Consider the following 18,059-nt stretch of genomic DNA (forward strand, 5'->3'; position numbering starts at 1 on the left):
TCCCTCCCTCCCCGGCTAGATGACGAAGAGAACCCATCTCTCTCCGAGCGCAGAGTGAAGCAAAATCCTTCTGGGACCACGCGCACTGCCTCTACCGGGATCACCATCTTTCCCTCCATCTCCGTTGTTGAGGAAAGCCATTCTCACAAGGTGGAGTCTAAATTCGAGCAGGAGGAAGAGGAGGAGGAGGAGGAAGGTGCTGAAAAAGGACAGGGGCTAGGTAACCACTCCCAGCTCTCCAGCAGTTCACCATCCTCTGAGGTGGGAATGGCCCTGATAGAGAGTTCATGTATTCCCTGAATCATTTCACTGCAGACTTGGCCTCCTAAGCTGATCCCATCTCTCACCTTCTGAAAGTAATCAGGCCTCAAATCCTCTCCTCCACGTCATGCCTATGTTGCCGGGCTGGAGGGTCACGGGGGTGATGGCCAGTGGATCAGTGGAGCAATGGTTTCACTGGCCCCCACTGCTCTGCCACTCCAAGCGCCACTGTGCACAGAAACAAGAGGATCCCGAGTGAGCTCCCAAAATCCTACCTTCCCTTCACTCCACAGAACCACATCCATCCTACTGTACCCATGTGCCTCCCTGGCTGTGGAAGCAGAGTGGGATTTTTTGCTCTGGTTGTGAAAAATTCGCACCCTCTCAGATCTGTGGGTTAGCACCCATGTAATGTAGTCTGGGATCCTTTCCTTTCCCTGGACAGGGTCCCCAGGCTCTCAGCTGGACCTCTCATGATCCTTCCATTTGCCTCGATGTTAACTCCCCTTCTCCTTACAGAGGAGCTTGCCACTGACTCTGGAGGGTTGTATGAAACTCTGTGTCACTCCCTCCACTTCTCTGTTAACCAGAAACATCACTACTGAGCCACGGGAGGTGCTTTTCCCCTGCCAATGCCCAGCTTCGCCATCATTCTGAGATCTGGACACTTGGAGACTGAGACCACCACCAGGATTTGAGTGTGGGTCTCCTGCATGGCAGTGCAGAGCATTCCAACAAGGGAAGCTCTGTCACTGTCATGTGTGTGGCAGCTGCTTACAGTGTCACGAGCCAAGATGTATGGCAATCGGTGGGCTAATAAGGGAAGAAGCTGGGAGCTGTAAAGAAGCAAATGATTGTTTGCAAACACTGCAGTCGATTCATAGAAGGGCCATGAAAATAATCTTCACAGTCAAATCTCCCTGTGTTGTGTTTCTTAACCATTTGACTGAGCAGAAGAGAAACGGCTGAAAGAGGAAAACAGCTCTCTGCTGGAGATCATTAAACTGCAGAGGAATCCCGCAGGGCCTTGGCAGTCCGATTCCCATAGCAGATTATTTGCTTGGGCCACACATTCAATCCCCAGTAGCAGGACTGCATTAAATGTCTGTTGCTATGTGCCTGGTAATTATACTTCATACGCCCTGGGATCAAACCCACAGGTGCTGCAAGGCAGTCAGTGTGATGTCATTTCCTGTGGTGCTGTTGGATAGTGGGGTGTATTGGGATGTGACAGAGTGGGCAGAACAATTTGAGTGTTTGTGGCAGACAGACTGGCTGTCCATTCCCCGCTCTGTCACCCTGTTCGCTTACCTTCCAGCAGCTAGGACACTTGCAGCAGTGAGTCGATGTTCTGAGAGGACACCAGGGAGCGCCCAGGAATGTCTGAGCACCCTTAGCTGAAGGCAGGATTGAGGCCCTTAGTGTTATGCTAACCATGCCTTGTCCCTACTTGGCGAGTGTCCTTTTCCTGAGGACTCTCCCAAAGCACTGAGTGCACTGTCAGGGAATGGGGAAGGATTCTCTGAGACACTGACATCTGGTAGAGTCATATGACCCCTTGTTTCTCTGTGGTAGAGTATCAGCGAAGCATTGATGGCAGCTGCAAGGAGGCTGTTGGAGAACTAGACAACAACCCCATTTCCAGAGCCATCGCACGCCACCTTGGAATCGATATCTCTCCAGAAGGTCGTGCAGCCAAGAACCGCAGAGGCATTGTCATCATAATCCATGGCGCTCCCCTTACAGGTGCAGAGACTGTTCTCTTCTAGCCAGAAGGATGGTAGGGGAGGAAAGGAAAGGCAGGAAAAATTATCTCAGTTGCTACGACAATGACAAATTCTCTCTCATTATCTTCACCACGTGGCCTAGAGCTGGGTAGGAGACAAAGATCCAAACTGGTGGTAGCTGGGCCAGAGAAAATAAAAGTCCCACTCGGAGATGGGAAGTTGGGCCTGAGTCTCCCCGCAATTACCCCTGTATCTGACATTAGCATAACATCATTCGCATCAATGAGTTAGTTGTGATTACACCAGTGATGACACCTATGTGGGAGGATAATTTGTTTGGCAGACATTAGGCCGCAGTGGAGCAGACATGGCAGCTCCAAACCCTGGAAGTGGAGGGCCCCATCTCTGGGGAAGGGAGCTGGGGAGGATTATGTGGAGTGCACTTTGAATTTTCCTTTCAAAAACAAACAAACACCCTTTGACCCAGTTTGTATCAGGATCAGCTTGGTGACAACAAACTACACCCCATCTAGTGGTGAAAGACACCTCAGTGTCAGCTGGTCTGCAGAGAGGTGTAAATGGTGACACAGGGACTTGGCATTCCATGAGTGCAAAACAGGACTCACTGACATGGGGGAAGAAGATAGGCATGTACAAGAAAAGCAGCTAGTGGAAGGCTCTAGAGATAAAGCCTCCCCTGGTGCTTTGTCTAATGCTCTAAAGGACATCATTTTTCCAGACCCTCCCATCTTCCATAGCCTTGTGTGTAAGTTACACTAGTTCTTCTTCGAGTGCTTGCACATTTCCATTCTGATTTGGGTGCGTGCATGCCCGAGCACAGCTGTTGGAAATATTTTCCCCTAGTGGTATCCGTCAGGTCAGCTCTGGTGTCCCCCTGCCCTGGTATCGGAGCATGCCTCGGTCGCCGTGGTTCAAGGCTTGCTCCGCCTGTGGGAAATCTATGCCCACCAGTGACCCACATTTGAGCTGCCTCGAGTGCTTGGACAGATTGCTGCCAAATCTGTCGGAAGTTTAAACCCTGCATGCAAAAGGACCAGGCAGCGAGACTCAAAGTCCTCCTAATGGAGGTGGTGCGAAGACTGACCTCGGAGCTGAGATCCGGCTTGGCACCAAGCACCTCTGGCTGATATAGAAGAGGCATCATAGTCACCATGAAAAGAGCCATTCGCTGGCACCGGAGGGAAGCAAGAAAGGAGACCAAGATAGAGCAAGCCCTGGGGCAGGCCACTCTCCCTCTTTGGCACAGCAACAACCACTGCTGCCAGCAGCCACACCAGTACCGCAAACCCCACAAAGGGAGCAACACCGCCCCGCAGCACCGTGCCGAGCAATTTGCAGTCCCTTCCACACTGGAAGTGTGTGCAGCGGAGAGACGCTTGACGACTCTGCCAATACCAGGATCACCTGGCAGCCAAGATGCAGCACCTCCGGCACCAACCACTAGTTCAAGAGCGGTGCTTAGACCACTTTCCAGGGGAAAGCCTATCCTGATCACTTCACATGGACATCGCTGCAGCACTGTTCCCCAGCACCAGGAGAATCGGCGGCACCATGGTCTCCCCGCTCCTCGTCGTTCCTGGTCCTCTTCAAGGTTGGACCTGTTCCATGCACCGATGGGACCATCGGGGCTACAGACACCACTCCCCGTGCCCATCGGTGACCCTGGGAGCTCCAGGTGCAATGTTGTCACAGAGCGCCTGGCCCATTTATCCATGGGAATCGACACCCATGCAGTGGCCTTTCTGGAACCCTGGGGGTTTTCCCTGAGCCAAAGCTCTAGCTCGTGGTGCTCCGACTCAGTCATGTAAGAGAGTAGGGTGCTGCTGGTGCCTCACTGAGGGACCCTGGAACCATCAGCTGGTACAGATGCGGAGGGCTGGCCCCGGTACCAAGCCGGTCACTGGACTCGGCCCACAACCCAATACCGATCCCAGTGCACAATCCAGTACCGAAGTCAGTGCTGATCAGCAGGCACAGGTTCCCCAGGCAGAGGAAGAGCTGGAGGTGGGGACAGCTTTTTATGCCCTTTCCTCTTCTTCTTCACCTGAGGAAGAAGTGGTGTCAAAGGTGTCGTCTCTTTCTCAGGGCGATTTAAGGCCCCACCAGAACTTACTGAATCTGGTGGCGTCCGATCTGGGCTTACAGGCACAGGCCATCGAGTAACCACCCCAAGGCTTCTTGGACATCCTGGCAGCAACAATGCCCACAAGAGTTGCCCTTCCACTGCGTGAGGCGATTATGAAGCCCAGCAAGGTCCTCTGGCAGACCCCTGCCTCCCTCCCACCCACCGCCAAGAAAACTGAACAGAAATACTTTGTGCCTGCCCAGGGCTCTGAATTTTTATTTTCTCACCCTCCCCCTGGGTCACTCATGGTGGTGGCAGCCAATGAGAGGGATTGTCAGGGCCAGAAGAGACATACATCAAGGGAAAAAGACCCCAAAAACTTGGATCAGCTTGGGAGGAAAGCATATTCAACAGGAGGTCTTCAACTTCGCATAACGAACCAGCAGGCTCTGCTGGGTAGCTATGATTTTAAATATGTGGGAGACTCTGAGCAGATTTAAAGACAAACTCCCCCAGGACAATCAGCAGGAGTTCTTGGCCCTTGTGGATGAGGGCAAGTCGGTTGCCAGAGCCTCCCTGCAAGCAGCCTGAGTGTGGCTGATTCTTTGCCAGAGCCTCCCTGCAAGCAGCCTGGATGCGGCTGATTCTGTGGCCAGATTGCTGTCACTGTGCTCAGAAGCTCATGGTTACAAACCATCCTGGCTCCAACAGGAGGTTCAGCAGACTTTGCAGGACTTGCCCTTTGAAAACCCTTCGCTCTTTTCAGAGCAAATAGATGCGAGGTTCCACAGCCTTAAATACTCCACGGTGACACTAAAGTCCCTGGGTTGCACAATCCTGCATCACTTAGGAGACCATATAGGCCCCAGCAATATGGCTGCTATGTCCCCCAGCAGCCACGTCATGATTAGAGGGGGAGAAGGAACAGGGGGTTTGCATGCAGGCCACCTCCATCCTCTTCCTACACAGGGCCTTCTCAATCAGGCCTATGCCACTCAGGCAACTTGAGACACTCGTTTTGATGAGGTGCTCAAGGATGGCATACCAAACCCCCAGATTCAGGATCCATCCCCTATTTTAACCACCTTTCCCACTTCCTCAAGGACTGGGAACGGGTTACTTCCAACCACTGGGTTTTGAGTAGAGTCGGGGTATACCCTCCAGTTTATTTCTACCCCTTCTTCCCACCCACCTTCCCCATTCCTCTTCAGGAATCCTTTTCATGCACTTGTTCTGGAGCTAGAATTGCAATCACTTCTCCGGGTGAGATCCATGGAAGAAGTTCCGCTACAACTAAGGGGAAAGAGGTTCTATTGCCACTGCTTTCTGATCCCCAAAGCCAAGGGAGGGCTCATGCGGATCCTGGATCTGTGTGGACTCAGCCCATACCTAAAAAAAGCTGAAGTTCTGCATAGTCCCCCTGGTGTCCATTATCCTGTCTCTAGATCCAAGGGATGGGTATGCCGCCCTCGACTTGTGTGACCCGGAGTCCCAGGGGAGCCAACAGGTCACTCAGGGTGAACTGAAAAGAATGGGGCAGACAATCCCCAAAGCTGGTGGATATTCCAATACTTAGATTCACCAAGCCAGCACAAAACAGCCTCTATAATACCTCACTGGTTACCCGGAAGCCAATAACAGTTCTCTTAAAGTAACCCAGCCTCAGGCCTCCACCCAGACACCCAAGTCAAATATGATGAGGATTACTGAAAATGTTATTCATCATATAAAAAAGTTCTACCAATCCCAAAGGATCAGACACATTACCTCCCAGGTTGATGAATATTCCAGATCTTATCTAAATATACACTTATGGCCAATTCTTATTAAACTAAACTAAATTAAACTAAAATTTATTTAAAAAGAAAAGAGTACTGGTTAAAAGATCAATATACATACAGACATGAATACAGTCATGTCTGTATGTATATGTATGTAGGTGTTCATCAAAGGCCAGTCCTCAGCGCAAGTGGAGTCCGACATTGCACTCATACAATCAACCTTCCCAGAGCTGGGTCTTCTGATAAACGTTCAGAAGTCAACCCTAACGCCTCTTTGAAGAATAGAGTTCATTGGGGCAGTTCTTGGCTTGACACTGGCAAGGGCCCATCTTCTGGAGGACCGTTTCTGATCAATCTCATCATTAATACGCTCCCTCCAGGCACTTCTGACTATGACTATTAGAATGTGTTTAAGTCTACTTCCTGCACATACATAGTACAGCATGTGAGACTGAGAATCAGACCTCTCCAGGCCCGGCTGGGCATGGTGTACTCCCCTTTCAGACATCTGGACAGAGTCCTCAGGGTGCTGCCTCAAGTCCTCAACTCCCTGGAGTTGTGGTTAGTCCGCAGGATGCTATGCAAGGGAGTGTCCTTCACAAGGCCCCTACCGTCCGCACATCTGGTCTCCAGTGCCTCAGTGCTAGGTTGGAGTGCCCACGTAAGACATCTCAGGACACAAGGTCTGTGGTCCCAAGAGGAACTTTCAGTCCACATCAATATCAGGGAACTTAGAGATCTCTGTGTAGCTTGTCAGGTGTTCCTGCCCCATATTACAAACAAAACAATCTCAGTTCTCAGGGACAATACATCAGCCATGTGTTACATCAACAGACAAGGTGGGGCCTACTCATCCCCTCTTTGTTGAGAGGCAACTCTCCTATGGGAATTCTTCATCACTCATGTGATGGAGCATCAAGAATCTTATCTACCAGGCGTACAAAACCAGCTCACAGATCACCTCAGCAGGTTCTTTTCCACTCACCACAAGTGGTCCCTTTGCATGGATGTTGCATGGGACCTCTTCCGCAGGTGGGGGTTTTTGCCACTTGCACCAACAGGAAATGTCAATAATTCTGCTCCCTGAGGGGCCACAGCCTGGGGTCCATCACGAATGCCTTCCTGCTAAAGTAGTCATCCCACCAGTTTTACGCTTTTGCACCCATCCCGTTGAGTCACAAGTTGCTGACAAAGATCAAGCAGGACTGGGCCCGAGTTATTCTAATAGCTCCGGTTTGGCTCAGATAGCACTGGTACTCCGCACTCGTGCAGCTGTCCATGGAGGTACCGGTCAGCCTGCCACTCCACCCAGACCTGATCTCCCAGGACTCAGGGAACTGTTCTACCCAAACGTCAGCTTCTTGCATCTGAAAACTTGGAATCTTCATGGCTAAACCCTGATGAGCGAGCTTGTTTGGAACAGGTGCGTAAAGTCCGCCTAGGCAGCAGAAAACTCTCCACGAGGACAACTTACTGGACTAAGTGCAAGCGTTTCTCCCTCTGGTCTTCCCAACGTGGAGTGTCCCCTATGGAGGCTTCACTACAGCTCATCTTGCACTACCTCCTATCTCTGAAGGAGCAGGGCCTGGCCCTCTCCTCAATCAAGGTCCACCTGGCAGCCATCTCAGCAATCCACCCGAAAATAGACACTAGGTGGGTCTTCCCACATGAGGTGGTAATTCGCTTCCTTAAAGGCCTAGAGAGGATATTCCCACAGATAAGGGATCCGTTTCCCCCATGGGATCTGAATCTTGTCCTTTCGAAATTGATGGGGCCGCCTTCAAGCCACTAGCAACATGTTCACTGGTGCACTTGTCTTGGAAGGTGGCGTTTCTAGTGGCAATCACCTCGACCAGGAGAGTGTCAGAGATTCAAGCACAGCAGAGCCTCCTTATACAATCTTCTTTAAGGACAAGGTGCAGTTACTCCCGCACCCAAGTTTCCTTCCCAAGGTGGTGTCCCAGTTTAACTGCAACCAACCTATTTTTCTAACAATTTTTTGCACTAAACCACATGCAAATGGGGAGGAACAACGCTTGCACTCTGTGACGGGGCAGAGTGGCCCCGCACTGGTACCGCAGGGGTTAACCCTTCCTTCCTGGCAGAGGAAGCCCCGCCCCAGAAGCCCTGCTGGGCATGCTCCAACTGGAGAATAGGTATAAAAGCCTGCAAAGGTGCTCAGTCTGGGCTGACCACTGGAGGAGAAGGAGGCACACCGCCAGCTCCTGAGGAGGGACAGCCAACGCTCCAGGAGCCAGCCAAGCTGGGATGCACCTGGCGTCCCAGACAGAGGTCCTGACCGGAGGGGACGGACTGGAGGACCCCCCACCCCCGGAGTGAAGAACACGGCGGTGAAGGTAGGAAGTGACACAGGAACTTTAGAGACAAGCAGCGTTAAAGTTGCACTGACGCTTGGTGTGTTGCGGGCGGATCCCGGAAACCCCGCCAACAGGAGGGCCGGGTCCCCCTACCACTTTGAGCATTGGGATACACTTCCCCACCTGAGAGGGGGGAGCTATGGACTCTGGCCGCTGGGCCACCCTGCCCTGATACGTGGGGCGAGTTGCATGGACTCAGACTGTTAGGTCCCACTTCCCCGACCAAGGGGCGAGCACGGGGAAACCGGCCATTGGGCTGCATCGGAACGCCCTTAAAGGACCGGCATGGGAATGTAAGAGTGGCGAGGCCCCGACACCCCATCCGCCCCTGTCACAAAGGGGCATTGGACCTGTCACACACTCCTTGGATGTTAGATGAGCCCTGGCATTTTATATCGAAATGAGCATTCCGTAAGTCTCCGCAGCTCTTCATAGTCCCTAGCCTCAGCAGCGGCTTTCCTGGCCCAAGTCCTTATTCAAGATATATGCAGGACAGCAACCTGGTCCTCGGTACATACTTTTTCCACACACTGTCATTACTCAACAGGCCAGAGATGATGTGCAGCTTGGCCAAGCGATGCTCCAGTTGGCTTGCCCTTGAACGCCGAGCCCAGTTTGAATGGACACGTGCAAGCAGCTGAAGAAGGAAAACCAGTTACTAACCTTTCTGGAACGGGTGTTATTCGAGATGTGTTGCACATGTCCATTCCGAGACCGACCCACCGGCCCCATTCTCAGAGTGGCTGGTAAGAAGAAACAGAGGTGCACGGGCCACCAGGGGACACCAGAGCCAACCTGATGGACACCACTAGGGGGAAATTCCAGCAGCTGCGCTCCGGGTGTGCACGCACCCAAATCGCAATGGACTCTTGCAACACATCTCGAAGAACACCAGTTATGGAAAGGTCAGTAACGGTTTTATTTGCACACTGTTCAGTGCCAAAGCGGTGCTAGCTATATCACTTCACCACTAACATGGCTTCTCTTACCAGCCTGGCTCCAGTGTGTGGCTGATGCTGCTGTTTACATACCTGCTGAATTGGACATGGAGGAATCTGTGGGATTTGTGCAGTCTTTAACTACCTGTTAGTTTGATGCCCTGAGCCAAACTCATCCCTGGTATAACTCCATTGAAATTAGTAGGCCAAATTCATCCCCATTCATGCAACCAGTGTGAGATTAGATTTATGCCCATACCCATAGTATCCATCTCGTCACTGGCATCACTGGCCATTTTTTTTAAAGTGACTATCACTCTGCTATTCATAGGGGTCACAAATCCCACACCAGGCTATTTCAAAGCATTTGCTCATACAATGCCTAGATAAAGATGCACCACACATGAATGTCAGAGACTTGTTTCTTAAAGGAAAGACAACTGCTGCTGTCACCTTGGCCAAACACTACAGTGCTGCCTGCCTATCCATTGACTCTGTGGTACTGGAAGCCCTCTCCGACAGGAGCAGTTCCGCGGGGCTTCGTGCACGGGAGCTATGCATCAAGGCCGCCATAGAGCAGGCACATCGGGAGTCAGAGGAAGCTGGTAAGGGCTCAGACCTTCAGCAGCACAAAGGCTGGACAGCTGTGCTGCACAGAAATGCTGGGTATGACCCCAGCACCATTTTGATAATATAGCCTTTCCATCCCCTCCCTGCATTTTCTCCCTCTAGTGCATTGTTGTGAAGACTTTTCAGCAACCCATGGGGGCTCTTGGTAACCACAGGGATGGGTGGAGGGAGCTTTGATGCATTTGGGTATGAAATCCCATGGGGAGCGCCACAGATGGTAGAAGCTGGAGCATAAAGTGATCTTCTCAGTTTGCAGTTAGATTACCACCTCTAGTTGAATAGCAGTAATGCTGGACAATAATAGATTTCTAGCCTTGAAATCAAGAAGATTGAGGGTTCAGAGGTGCAGAATCCCCAGTAATGCAAAGTCCAACTTGCTGTTTGTAGTGGCTCTTGCCTGTTAAAAATCTTTTAGTCTCTGGTGTTAGTACCTAGGCATTCCATTCCATTGTGATGCTCTGGATGTATTCCTTTTCAGAATAGAGATAAAACACTTTGGTGCTTTTCTAAGGGATTGCCCTAACTCGTGGGTGGTAACAGCCACTCTGCCTAGGCTTCATGCTATGATGATCCAGAAATGCTTTTCATGATATCTTGTTACTGAAGTTGAAGTCCCCTGCAGCGCCCATTAAGATCCAAAATGATTGGCTTGAAAAGATAGTGATTTAATGAGCATGGGGTGTGTGAAACAATCCTCCAGGTCAGTTATACAGCGAGTTACATAAAAATACAAATGGATTCATTTCACATCTTTGAAGGTTTTGTGCAAAGAAGTTTCTCCTGCAAATTCTCTCAGGAGACTCCTGCTCTTAGGTTCTGTGCCCTGACCCCTGTGACCTGGTGAGCTGCATACATTAGCACACTCGGAGCTGGCAGCCTGAGGGTGCTGTGTGCTCCCGGGGTCCTGCTTTAAGGGCTAAAATTCCAAGCAGAGGGACAAGGAGACCCCAAGGCTAGCGAGGGTTAATAGGAACGAGTTTCGTGACAGTTTGTGCCCAAACATGGTGCAGGCAAGAGGTGCTGCATTGACAGCCCTGGAGAACAAAGCCTCACAGTTCCCCTTGGAACAGATACAGCACGAGCAGCACCAGCTGCTGCGAAAGGCCTTTATGTGTGCTAACCCATTTGTCATGAGCTTTCCTTTGTGCTTGAGGCACATCTGCTGTCCACTTGGTGGGGCACTGGGCTCTGTTCCTTGCTTCTTGGGGCAGAAGGATGAGTGGTTTAGTTCTAACAGTCATGTTAATCCCTCTCTACCCCGGGTTCTGCTCCTCATGGTGCAGTGAAGGTGGGGCCAGAGGAAGAAGCATTGATTTAGATGTTTCTGTTCTGCTGTCCATTTCCCTGGACAAACAATGAACTACAGAGCCACTTGCAACTGAGTCCTGGTCTCGCTGCAGTCAGTGACAGTCTGACAGAGGGTCATTCATTAATTTGCTCGACATCAGTATTTCTCTGACTATGCAGGCTTTTATAACTGTCCATCACCACAGCATCTGAGCACTAAAAGTCTCTGGCTGTAGAACCCATGCATCCTCTTTTGCACTTTACCTTGACAGTGACAGAAACATGGGCAGAAACGTTTGTTCTGTGCAATCAGATATGACCCCGGTGCTAATGGCCAGCTTGTGCTTGAATGGCCTAATCCATTCTGGAGCTCCATGCTCCTGGGGAGGGTACGTGCTGTGCTGTGTCCCTTGGGAGAGTGTGGCATGCTCCCCTATGTATCTGGTCAGTCCGCTGGCAGGCAAAGGCAAGATGCCAGCAGGTTCAGCTCCAGTGACTTGGATGAAGAAGCACGTGTTCATCCCTGGCAGTTTGAGGAACATTAACTGCTATAGCCTGTCTTCTGCAGATTGGATGTGATTTGCCCCTTCTCCCCCTGAGGCTGAACTCCTCTTTCATCCTAGGTCAGTCTTCTGAGGGCTCTGCAGGGCAGACAGCTCTGAGCACAAGACTGAGCGCTGAGGCTTTGGCCAAGCATACCATGGAGGGTAGCCAGCCGAGCTCTGAGACTAAAACCGGGCCACAGTCCATCACCTCCAAGAGCTATAGGAGCAGCACAGCAGTGGGCAGGGGGAAGTCAGAAGGCCATGCGTCGCAGGCTCAGAAGCAGCAGCACCAATCGGATCAAACAGGATCACAGGTGAAAGCGAATTCACATCAGTAAACAGATGGGATTATTCCATCACTCTTCTAACAGTGTGAGAGAAACTAGGACTCCTGCACGGGCGCTGACTGGCTCAGTGGGTTACTGCACTGCGCTTTCATCTCTGCTGACTTAGGGTTTCGACCTGTGTGCTCACAGGTAAAAATAAGCCTGGTGGTCTTGTTCTAGTCTCTAGTGGGGCTTAGTCTGTGTGATAAAAGCACTATTGAATTAGGCAAAGTTGGCTACTTGAGAGACCTTGGGCTGGGAGGACTTTTGTTTCTTGACTTTAGCAAAGCTTTTGACACGGTCTCCCACAGTATTCTTGTCAGCAAGTTAAAGAAGTATGGGCTGGATGAATGCACTATAAGGTGGGTAGAAAGCTGGCTAGATTGTCGGGCTCAACGGGTAGTGATCAATGGCTCCATGTCTAGTTGGCAGCCGGTATCAAGTGGAGTGCCCCAAGGGTCGGTCCTGGGGCCGGTTTTGTTCAATATCTTCATAAATGATCTGGAGGATGGTGTGGATTGCACTCTCAGCAAGTTTGCAGATGACACTAAACTGGGAGGAGAGGTAGATATGCTGGAGGGTAGGGATAGGATACAGAGGGACCTAGACAAATTAGAGGGTTGGGCCAAAAGAAATCTGATGAGGTTCAATAAGGATAAGTGCAGGGTCCTGCACTTAGGATGGAAGAATCCAATGCACCGCTACAGACTAGGGACCGAATGGCTAGGCAGCAGTTCTGCGGAAAAGGACCTAGGGGTGACAGTGGACGAGAAGCTGGATATGAGTCAGCAGTGTGCCCTTGTTGCCAAGAAGGCCAATGACATTTTGGGATGTATAAGTAAGGGCATAGCCAGCAGATCGAGGGATGTGATCGTTCCCCTCTATTTCGACATTGGTGAGGCCTCATCTGGAGTACTGTGTCCAGTTTTGGGCCCCTCACTACGAGAAGGATGTGGATAAATTGGAGAGAGTCCAGCGAAGGGCAACAAAAATTATTAGGGGTCTAGAACACATGACTTATGAAGAGAGGCTGAGGGAGCTGGGATTGTTTAGCCTGCAGAAGAGAAGAATGAGGGGGGATTTGATAGCTGCTTTCAACTACCTGAAAGGGGGTTCCAAAGAGGATGGCTCTAGACTGTTCTCAATGGTAGCAGATGACAGAACGAGGAGTAATGGTCTCAAGTTGCAGTGGGGGAGGTTTAGATTGGATATTAGGAAAAACTTTTTCACTAAGAGGGTGGTGAAACACTGGAATGCGTTACCTAGGGAGGTGGTAGAATCTCCTTCCTTAGAGGTTTTTAAGGTCAGGCTTGACAAAGCCCTGGCTCGGATGATTTAACTGGGAATTGGTCCTGCTTCGAGCAGGGGGTTGGACTAGATGACCTTCAGGGGTCCCTTCCAACCCTGATATTCTATGACTCTGGTACTGGGGAGCAAGGGCTGAGGTGAATTTGCAAACTGTCCATGGGCCAGAGCTCTAAGTGTTTGATGGGGGTTGGTTGTTTGTTAAGCACCAGCAATGTGCTCCTCCCTTAACAGCACGCAGGCCCTGAAGAGTTTTAATTCTGCATGTTGGTGGGGATCTGACTCAGTGTGTTCTGTTAGTGTCATGCTCAGCTTGTATAGCAAGAGTAACTGAGGCTCAAAGAGGTTTGAAGGCCCAAATTTTCAAGTGTAGCCTCTAATTTTGGTTGCCACAGCTTTTGAGTGCTCAGCTGTGGGGCCTGAGCACTCACTATGCCAGCTGAAGTCAGTGAGTGCTGAGTAACTCTAAAATTCAGGTCTGAGGGACATGAAGCCCTGGCAGCCTAAGTCTGTAGACCCGGGCTCTGAGAATCGCTGCCATGGGCTGCTGCTTGCCATGCAGACATTTTCCCCGTTACTCAGCAAGTTAAGTACATCCAGGTTAACCTGAGGTGCATCAGTCATCCCCCTTGTGGAGCTGGGCACCTGACCCCTTTGGAGGGCCAGCCACTCACTAACAGTTGGGTACCCATAAACCGAAGCACCCAAAATGAGAGGGCCCTATTGAAAATGTGTGTCTACGTGTCTTGCCCAAGGTGACACAGCAAATCAGGGGGAGAATGAGGACTAGGCCCAAACCTCCAGTGTCCCAGTCCAGTACCCTGGGCACAGACACCCTACCCAAGCGGTAGCCCTTGCGTTTTTCTGAATAAATATGTAGGTTGGGACAGAAAAAAACAAACGGTCTGGATCCTGAGAGAGCTTTCGGAAAAGGGCCTGGCATACACTAGTAAGGGGATGCTATGCTGTTATGGCAAATCTCCCTTGGAGACTCCGCTTAGCAACTAAACAGATGTAGCTTATACTAGTTCTCTGAACAAAATAAGCTACACCAGCAAAAGGCACATTTTAGCCAGTATAACTTCCTTCCAGTATGGAAATGTCCTAAAGAGTCATACCCCTAACTGACCTTATTAAATCGGCTCCTGTTTCTAATGTAGACACGGCAATAGAGGGTCTCAGGTATCCACAACCAGCACAGCTAGGAGGCTGTCAGGGTTCCACTGTGTTGGGGTCAGTATTAAGGAACTTCACCATCCTGCTCCCTTCACACAGCTCCCAGGCCCAGGGGGAATGGGCATGCTGCCCCATTCTGTGGAACGGTGCAGCCTCCTCCTGCTCCAAAGTGGGGGAGGGAAAGCAGTTGCATCTCCTCTTTGCTGCCTCCATGGGTGTGTGCTGCCCCAGTGAGGGAGCAGTCCCTACACTCCCCCACGCTGCAGGACTGCGATTGTCCCTAGCCCTTGCCTACTCATGGGAAGAAAATTCCTCGCTTCCTGAGCTCCCTTACCATGGCCATGGACTGAGCAGCAGCCTCACAACTCAAGAATTCACAACACTAAGCCTGGAGGGAAGTGGGTGCTCAACTGCTTGGAAGGCCATACTCCAAGTGTCAGACTTGGAGGGCGTAAAATCCCCAGCATTTTTGTTTTTAAGAACAGGCTGGACAAACACCTGCCAAGGCTGGTCTAAGTTTTCCTTGGTCCTGCCTCAGAGTAGAGAGCTGAGCTTGATGACCTCCTGAGGAGCCTTCCAGTCCTATGACTTCTGTGTTAAGTTGCACCATTAACATGTGACAGCAGTCTTAGCTGGTAGGGTGAAGGGGCTGACGTGATGGGCAGAAGAGATGAGCTTGGTCTGAGGAATTGTATGGATTTTTCTGAAGCATTTTTTTCCTTGCGGTGACGAATGCTGCAGGTTCCTCCCAGCCCTATTCCCAGTGCTCCTGTCCAGCGACGGCTCAGCATCAGTACCAGCATGGCAGGAGAATCAGGCCTGATGAGCTGCATGCTTCCTGAGGAGCTACTGGTGGAGATCCTTTCAGAGAGGATGCAGGTATGGCAGGAGCTCACCGGGGCAGAAGGAAATGCTGGTCATGAAGCTTGGTGTGTCGGGTAAGGATGTTGGTGTGAAGGGATGGGGAATGTGGTGTTGTCGAGGTTTGATTTAAATGATGTGTTAAGTGTGACAAAGTTCCTCCTCTGCCTTGGTGGGTCCTGCGCTTATTGGCAGATTTGCTCGCCTCAGACTCACAGCAGTTCTCAGTTTGGCCACTTTTGCTAGTGGCTCAAACCTGCCATTTACTCAGCTAACCTCCTCACTGGCCAGCATGGGAAAAAGGAAGAAGAACAATCCCCACAGTCTCTGCTGATCCACCATGTGGGTCAGGGAACAGCCCAGAGACCTTCCCCTCTGCTGGAACCCACAGTCCAGGTCAACTCCTCCTGGGTCTGATCAGGAGTTGGGAGGTTTGGGGAGAACCCGGGCCCACCCTCTACTCTGGGTTCCAGCCCAGGGCACTGTGGATTGCAGCTGTCTAGAGTGCCTCCTGGAACAGCTGCATGGCAGTTACAACTCCCTGGACTACTTCCCCATGGCCTCCTCCCAACACCTTCATTATCCTCACCACAGGATCTTCCTCCTGGTGTCTGATAATGCTTGTACACCTCAGTCCTTCAGCAGTCCACCTTCTCACTCTCAGCTCCTAGCACCTCTTGCTCCCAGCTCCTCGCAGGCATACCACAAACTGAAGTGAGCTCCTTTTTAAACTCAGGTGCCCTGATTACCCAGTCTGCCTTAATTGATTCTAGTAGCTTCTTAATTGGCTCCAGATGTCCTAATTAGCCTGCCTGCCTGAATTTGTTCCAACAAGTTCCTTCTTGTTCTGGAACTGCCCGTTACTTTACCCAGGGAAAATGGACCTGCTTAATCTGGGACTAATATATCTGCCTTCTAACACTCTCTTATGGCTAAGATCTAAGGACTGTCTATTAAATTGAGTTTTGGAATGGGGGGCTGGAATAGGAGCTTGCTCTGTCCACCTCATGCATCGACCTGGTATTGCAGTGTCTCCAGGAACCGTGCAAAAACAAAAACAAACCAAAAAAAAACCACTCTCCTGTAGCCCTCTGGCCTGGAGGGAGAAGGAGGGAGCGGGCTGCTGCTCCCGCCGCTGATACTGCTGCTGTTAGGCCCTGGGCTCTCCCTGCTGCTGCTCCAGCTGCTCCCCTGGCTAGGCTAGGCCCCGCTCCCCCCCCCCGTTCTCTGCTACCTGGTTGCTGGCTGGCTGCTGGACCCCCCCACCCTCGGGTGCTGCTACTGCTCCAACTGCAGCCCCTTGGGGGGGGGCTGCTGGCCCGCTCCCCAGAGGGGGGGAGTGAGGGACCCCAGCCCCAGCTGTTGCTGCTGTGAACACCACCACCACCTCCTGAGGGGTCCTTTCTGCCTGCCTGGACCACCGCCTGGAGTTCCTGGAGCTGCTGCTGCAGCTGCCTGGAGCTGCTGCAGCCCCGAGGAGGAGAAGAAGGGGACCATCTACCAGTGGGGGAGCACCTGGAGACTCTGCAGACCACCGTGGAGGGGCCTTTGGAACTGAGTAACTTTCGAACTGTGCTCTTGTGGCGGGGGTCTTGACTGTGTTTGCAGGGACACAGGGGTGTGGCGTGGAGCTGCCCCCCCGATCCATCTGTGTCATTCCCCCCCCCAGCCCCTACCACCGCTGCCCCCTCCACCTCCCCCACTGGCTGTTTACCATCTGCCTCAGCTCCTGCCTCTGGACTCCGCTGCTTGCTTGGCTTCCCACGCCCCGATTCCACCCTTCGGGCCAGAAGCAGCAGCCAGCCCCACTGACTCTGTGCAAGCACACGTGGGTGCCCCCCCCGGACTGCCCACCCCACAGCTTTTCCTGCCCCGCCCGTTTTCCCTCCGCAGCCTTTGTTTGTTTGCCCCGCCCCAGCCTCTGAAGCTAGCCCCTTGGTTTCCCTGCCCTAACTCCAGCCCGCTCAGCCCCTTGCTCCGTGCGCCCATGCCCCCTCCCGTGCACTTGTGCCACTCCCCATTTGAGCTTAAACCCTCTTCACTGCCCCCCCAATGCTGTTGTATCCCCCTCCCCCAGTGCAGCTAGAGGAGCCGGAATTCCACCCCACGTCGGCGACAGACCCCTAACCCCTGTTTTGTGTCCCCCCCCCCGTCCAGCCCTCCCTTCTTGGCGCCCTCCTCCCCTGCCTGCAGCCTAGCGGGGAGGAGTGGTCGACCTGCTTCCCCTGTTCCCTCCTCCTTCTGGTGTCTCCCCTTCCCGCCCTGCTCATGATGGCGGGGGACGAGAGCTGCCCCTCCCCCGCCTGCCCCTCTGTCACCCCCCAAGCCTCGACCTCCGCTGCCGAACCACCTGCCGCCGCCCCTGCTGGGGCACCAGCAACGGCGGGCACCGGGGTGACCTCTGCTGCTGCCACGTCCCTCCCCCCCTCAGATTCGGGGGGAGCCCCCCCCAGCCGGCGGGAAGGGCCAGGATAAGAAGAAGGGGAAGGGCCCCGCCAAAACGACCAGGCCCTCCATGGCAGGGGCTGCCCCCACTGCCGCGGCCCCACCACCGGCCGTGGCGTCCCTCCCCGCTGTTCCCCCCACCAGCTCTGCGGGTGCCCCTCCCCCGGCCCCCAGGGCGTACGCCCAGGTGGCAGCAGCCCCCCCATCTGCCACTCCGTCATCTCTCCCGCCCACCGCCTCCGCGACCAGCTATAGTGGCCAGGGCCCCTTCCCCACCATGACCAGGAAGCACGGCGTCCGTTGCCTCCTGGTG

At 52.5% G+C, this 18,059-nt stretch overlaps 1 protein-coding gene and 1 pseudogene across 1 annotated transcript in view; both read left to right on the plus strand.

Moving 5' to 3' along the window:
* The window catches only part of HYDIN (HYDIN axonemal central pair apparatus protein), a 427,107-nt gene that overhangs the window by 309,778 nt on the left and 99,270 nt on the right, over positions 1–18,059 (plus strand). Inside the window, exons 38-42 of the mRNA XM_073307159.2 lie at positions 20–220; positions 1,837–2,007; positions 9,603–9,776; positions 11,712–11,947; positions 15,182–15,319. Of these exons, the coding sequence (XP_073163260.2) occupies positions 20–220; positions 1,837–2,007; positions 9,603–9,776; positions 11,712–11,947; positions 15,182–15,319 (920 nt within the window). The remainder of the gene's footprint in view (positions 1–19; positions 221–1,836; positions 2,008–9,602; positions 9,777–11,711; positions 11,948–15,181; positions 15,320–18,059) is intronic.
* Positions 16,204–16,355, plus strand: LOC140896581 (U2 spliceosomal RNA; annotated as a pseudogene).

This window comes from Lepidochelys kempii, chromosome 12, assembly GCF_965140285.1.
Source record: "Lepidochelys kempii isolate rLepKem1 chromosome 12, rLepKem1.hap1, whole genome shotgun sequence".
NCBI lineage: Eukaryota > Metazoa > Chordata > Testudines > Cheloniidae > Lepidochelys > Lepidochelys kempii.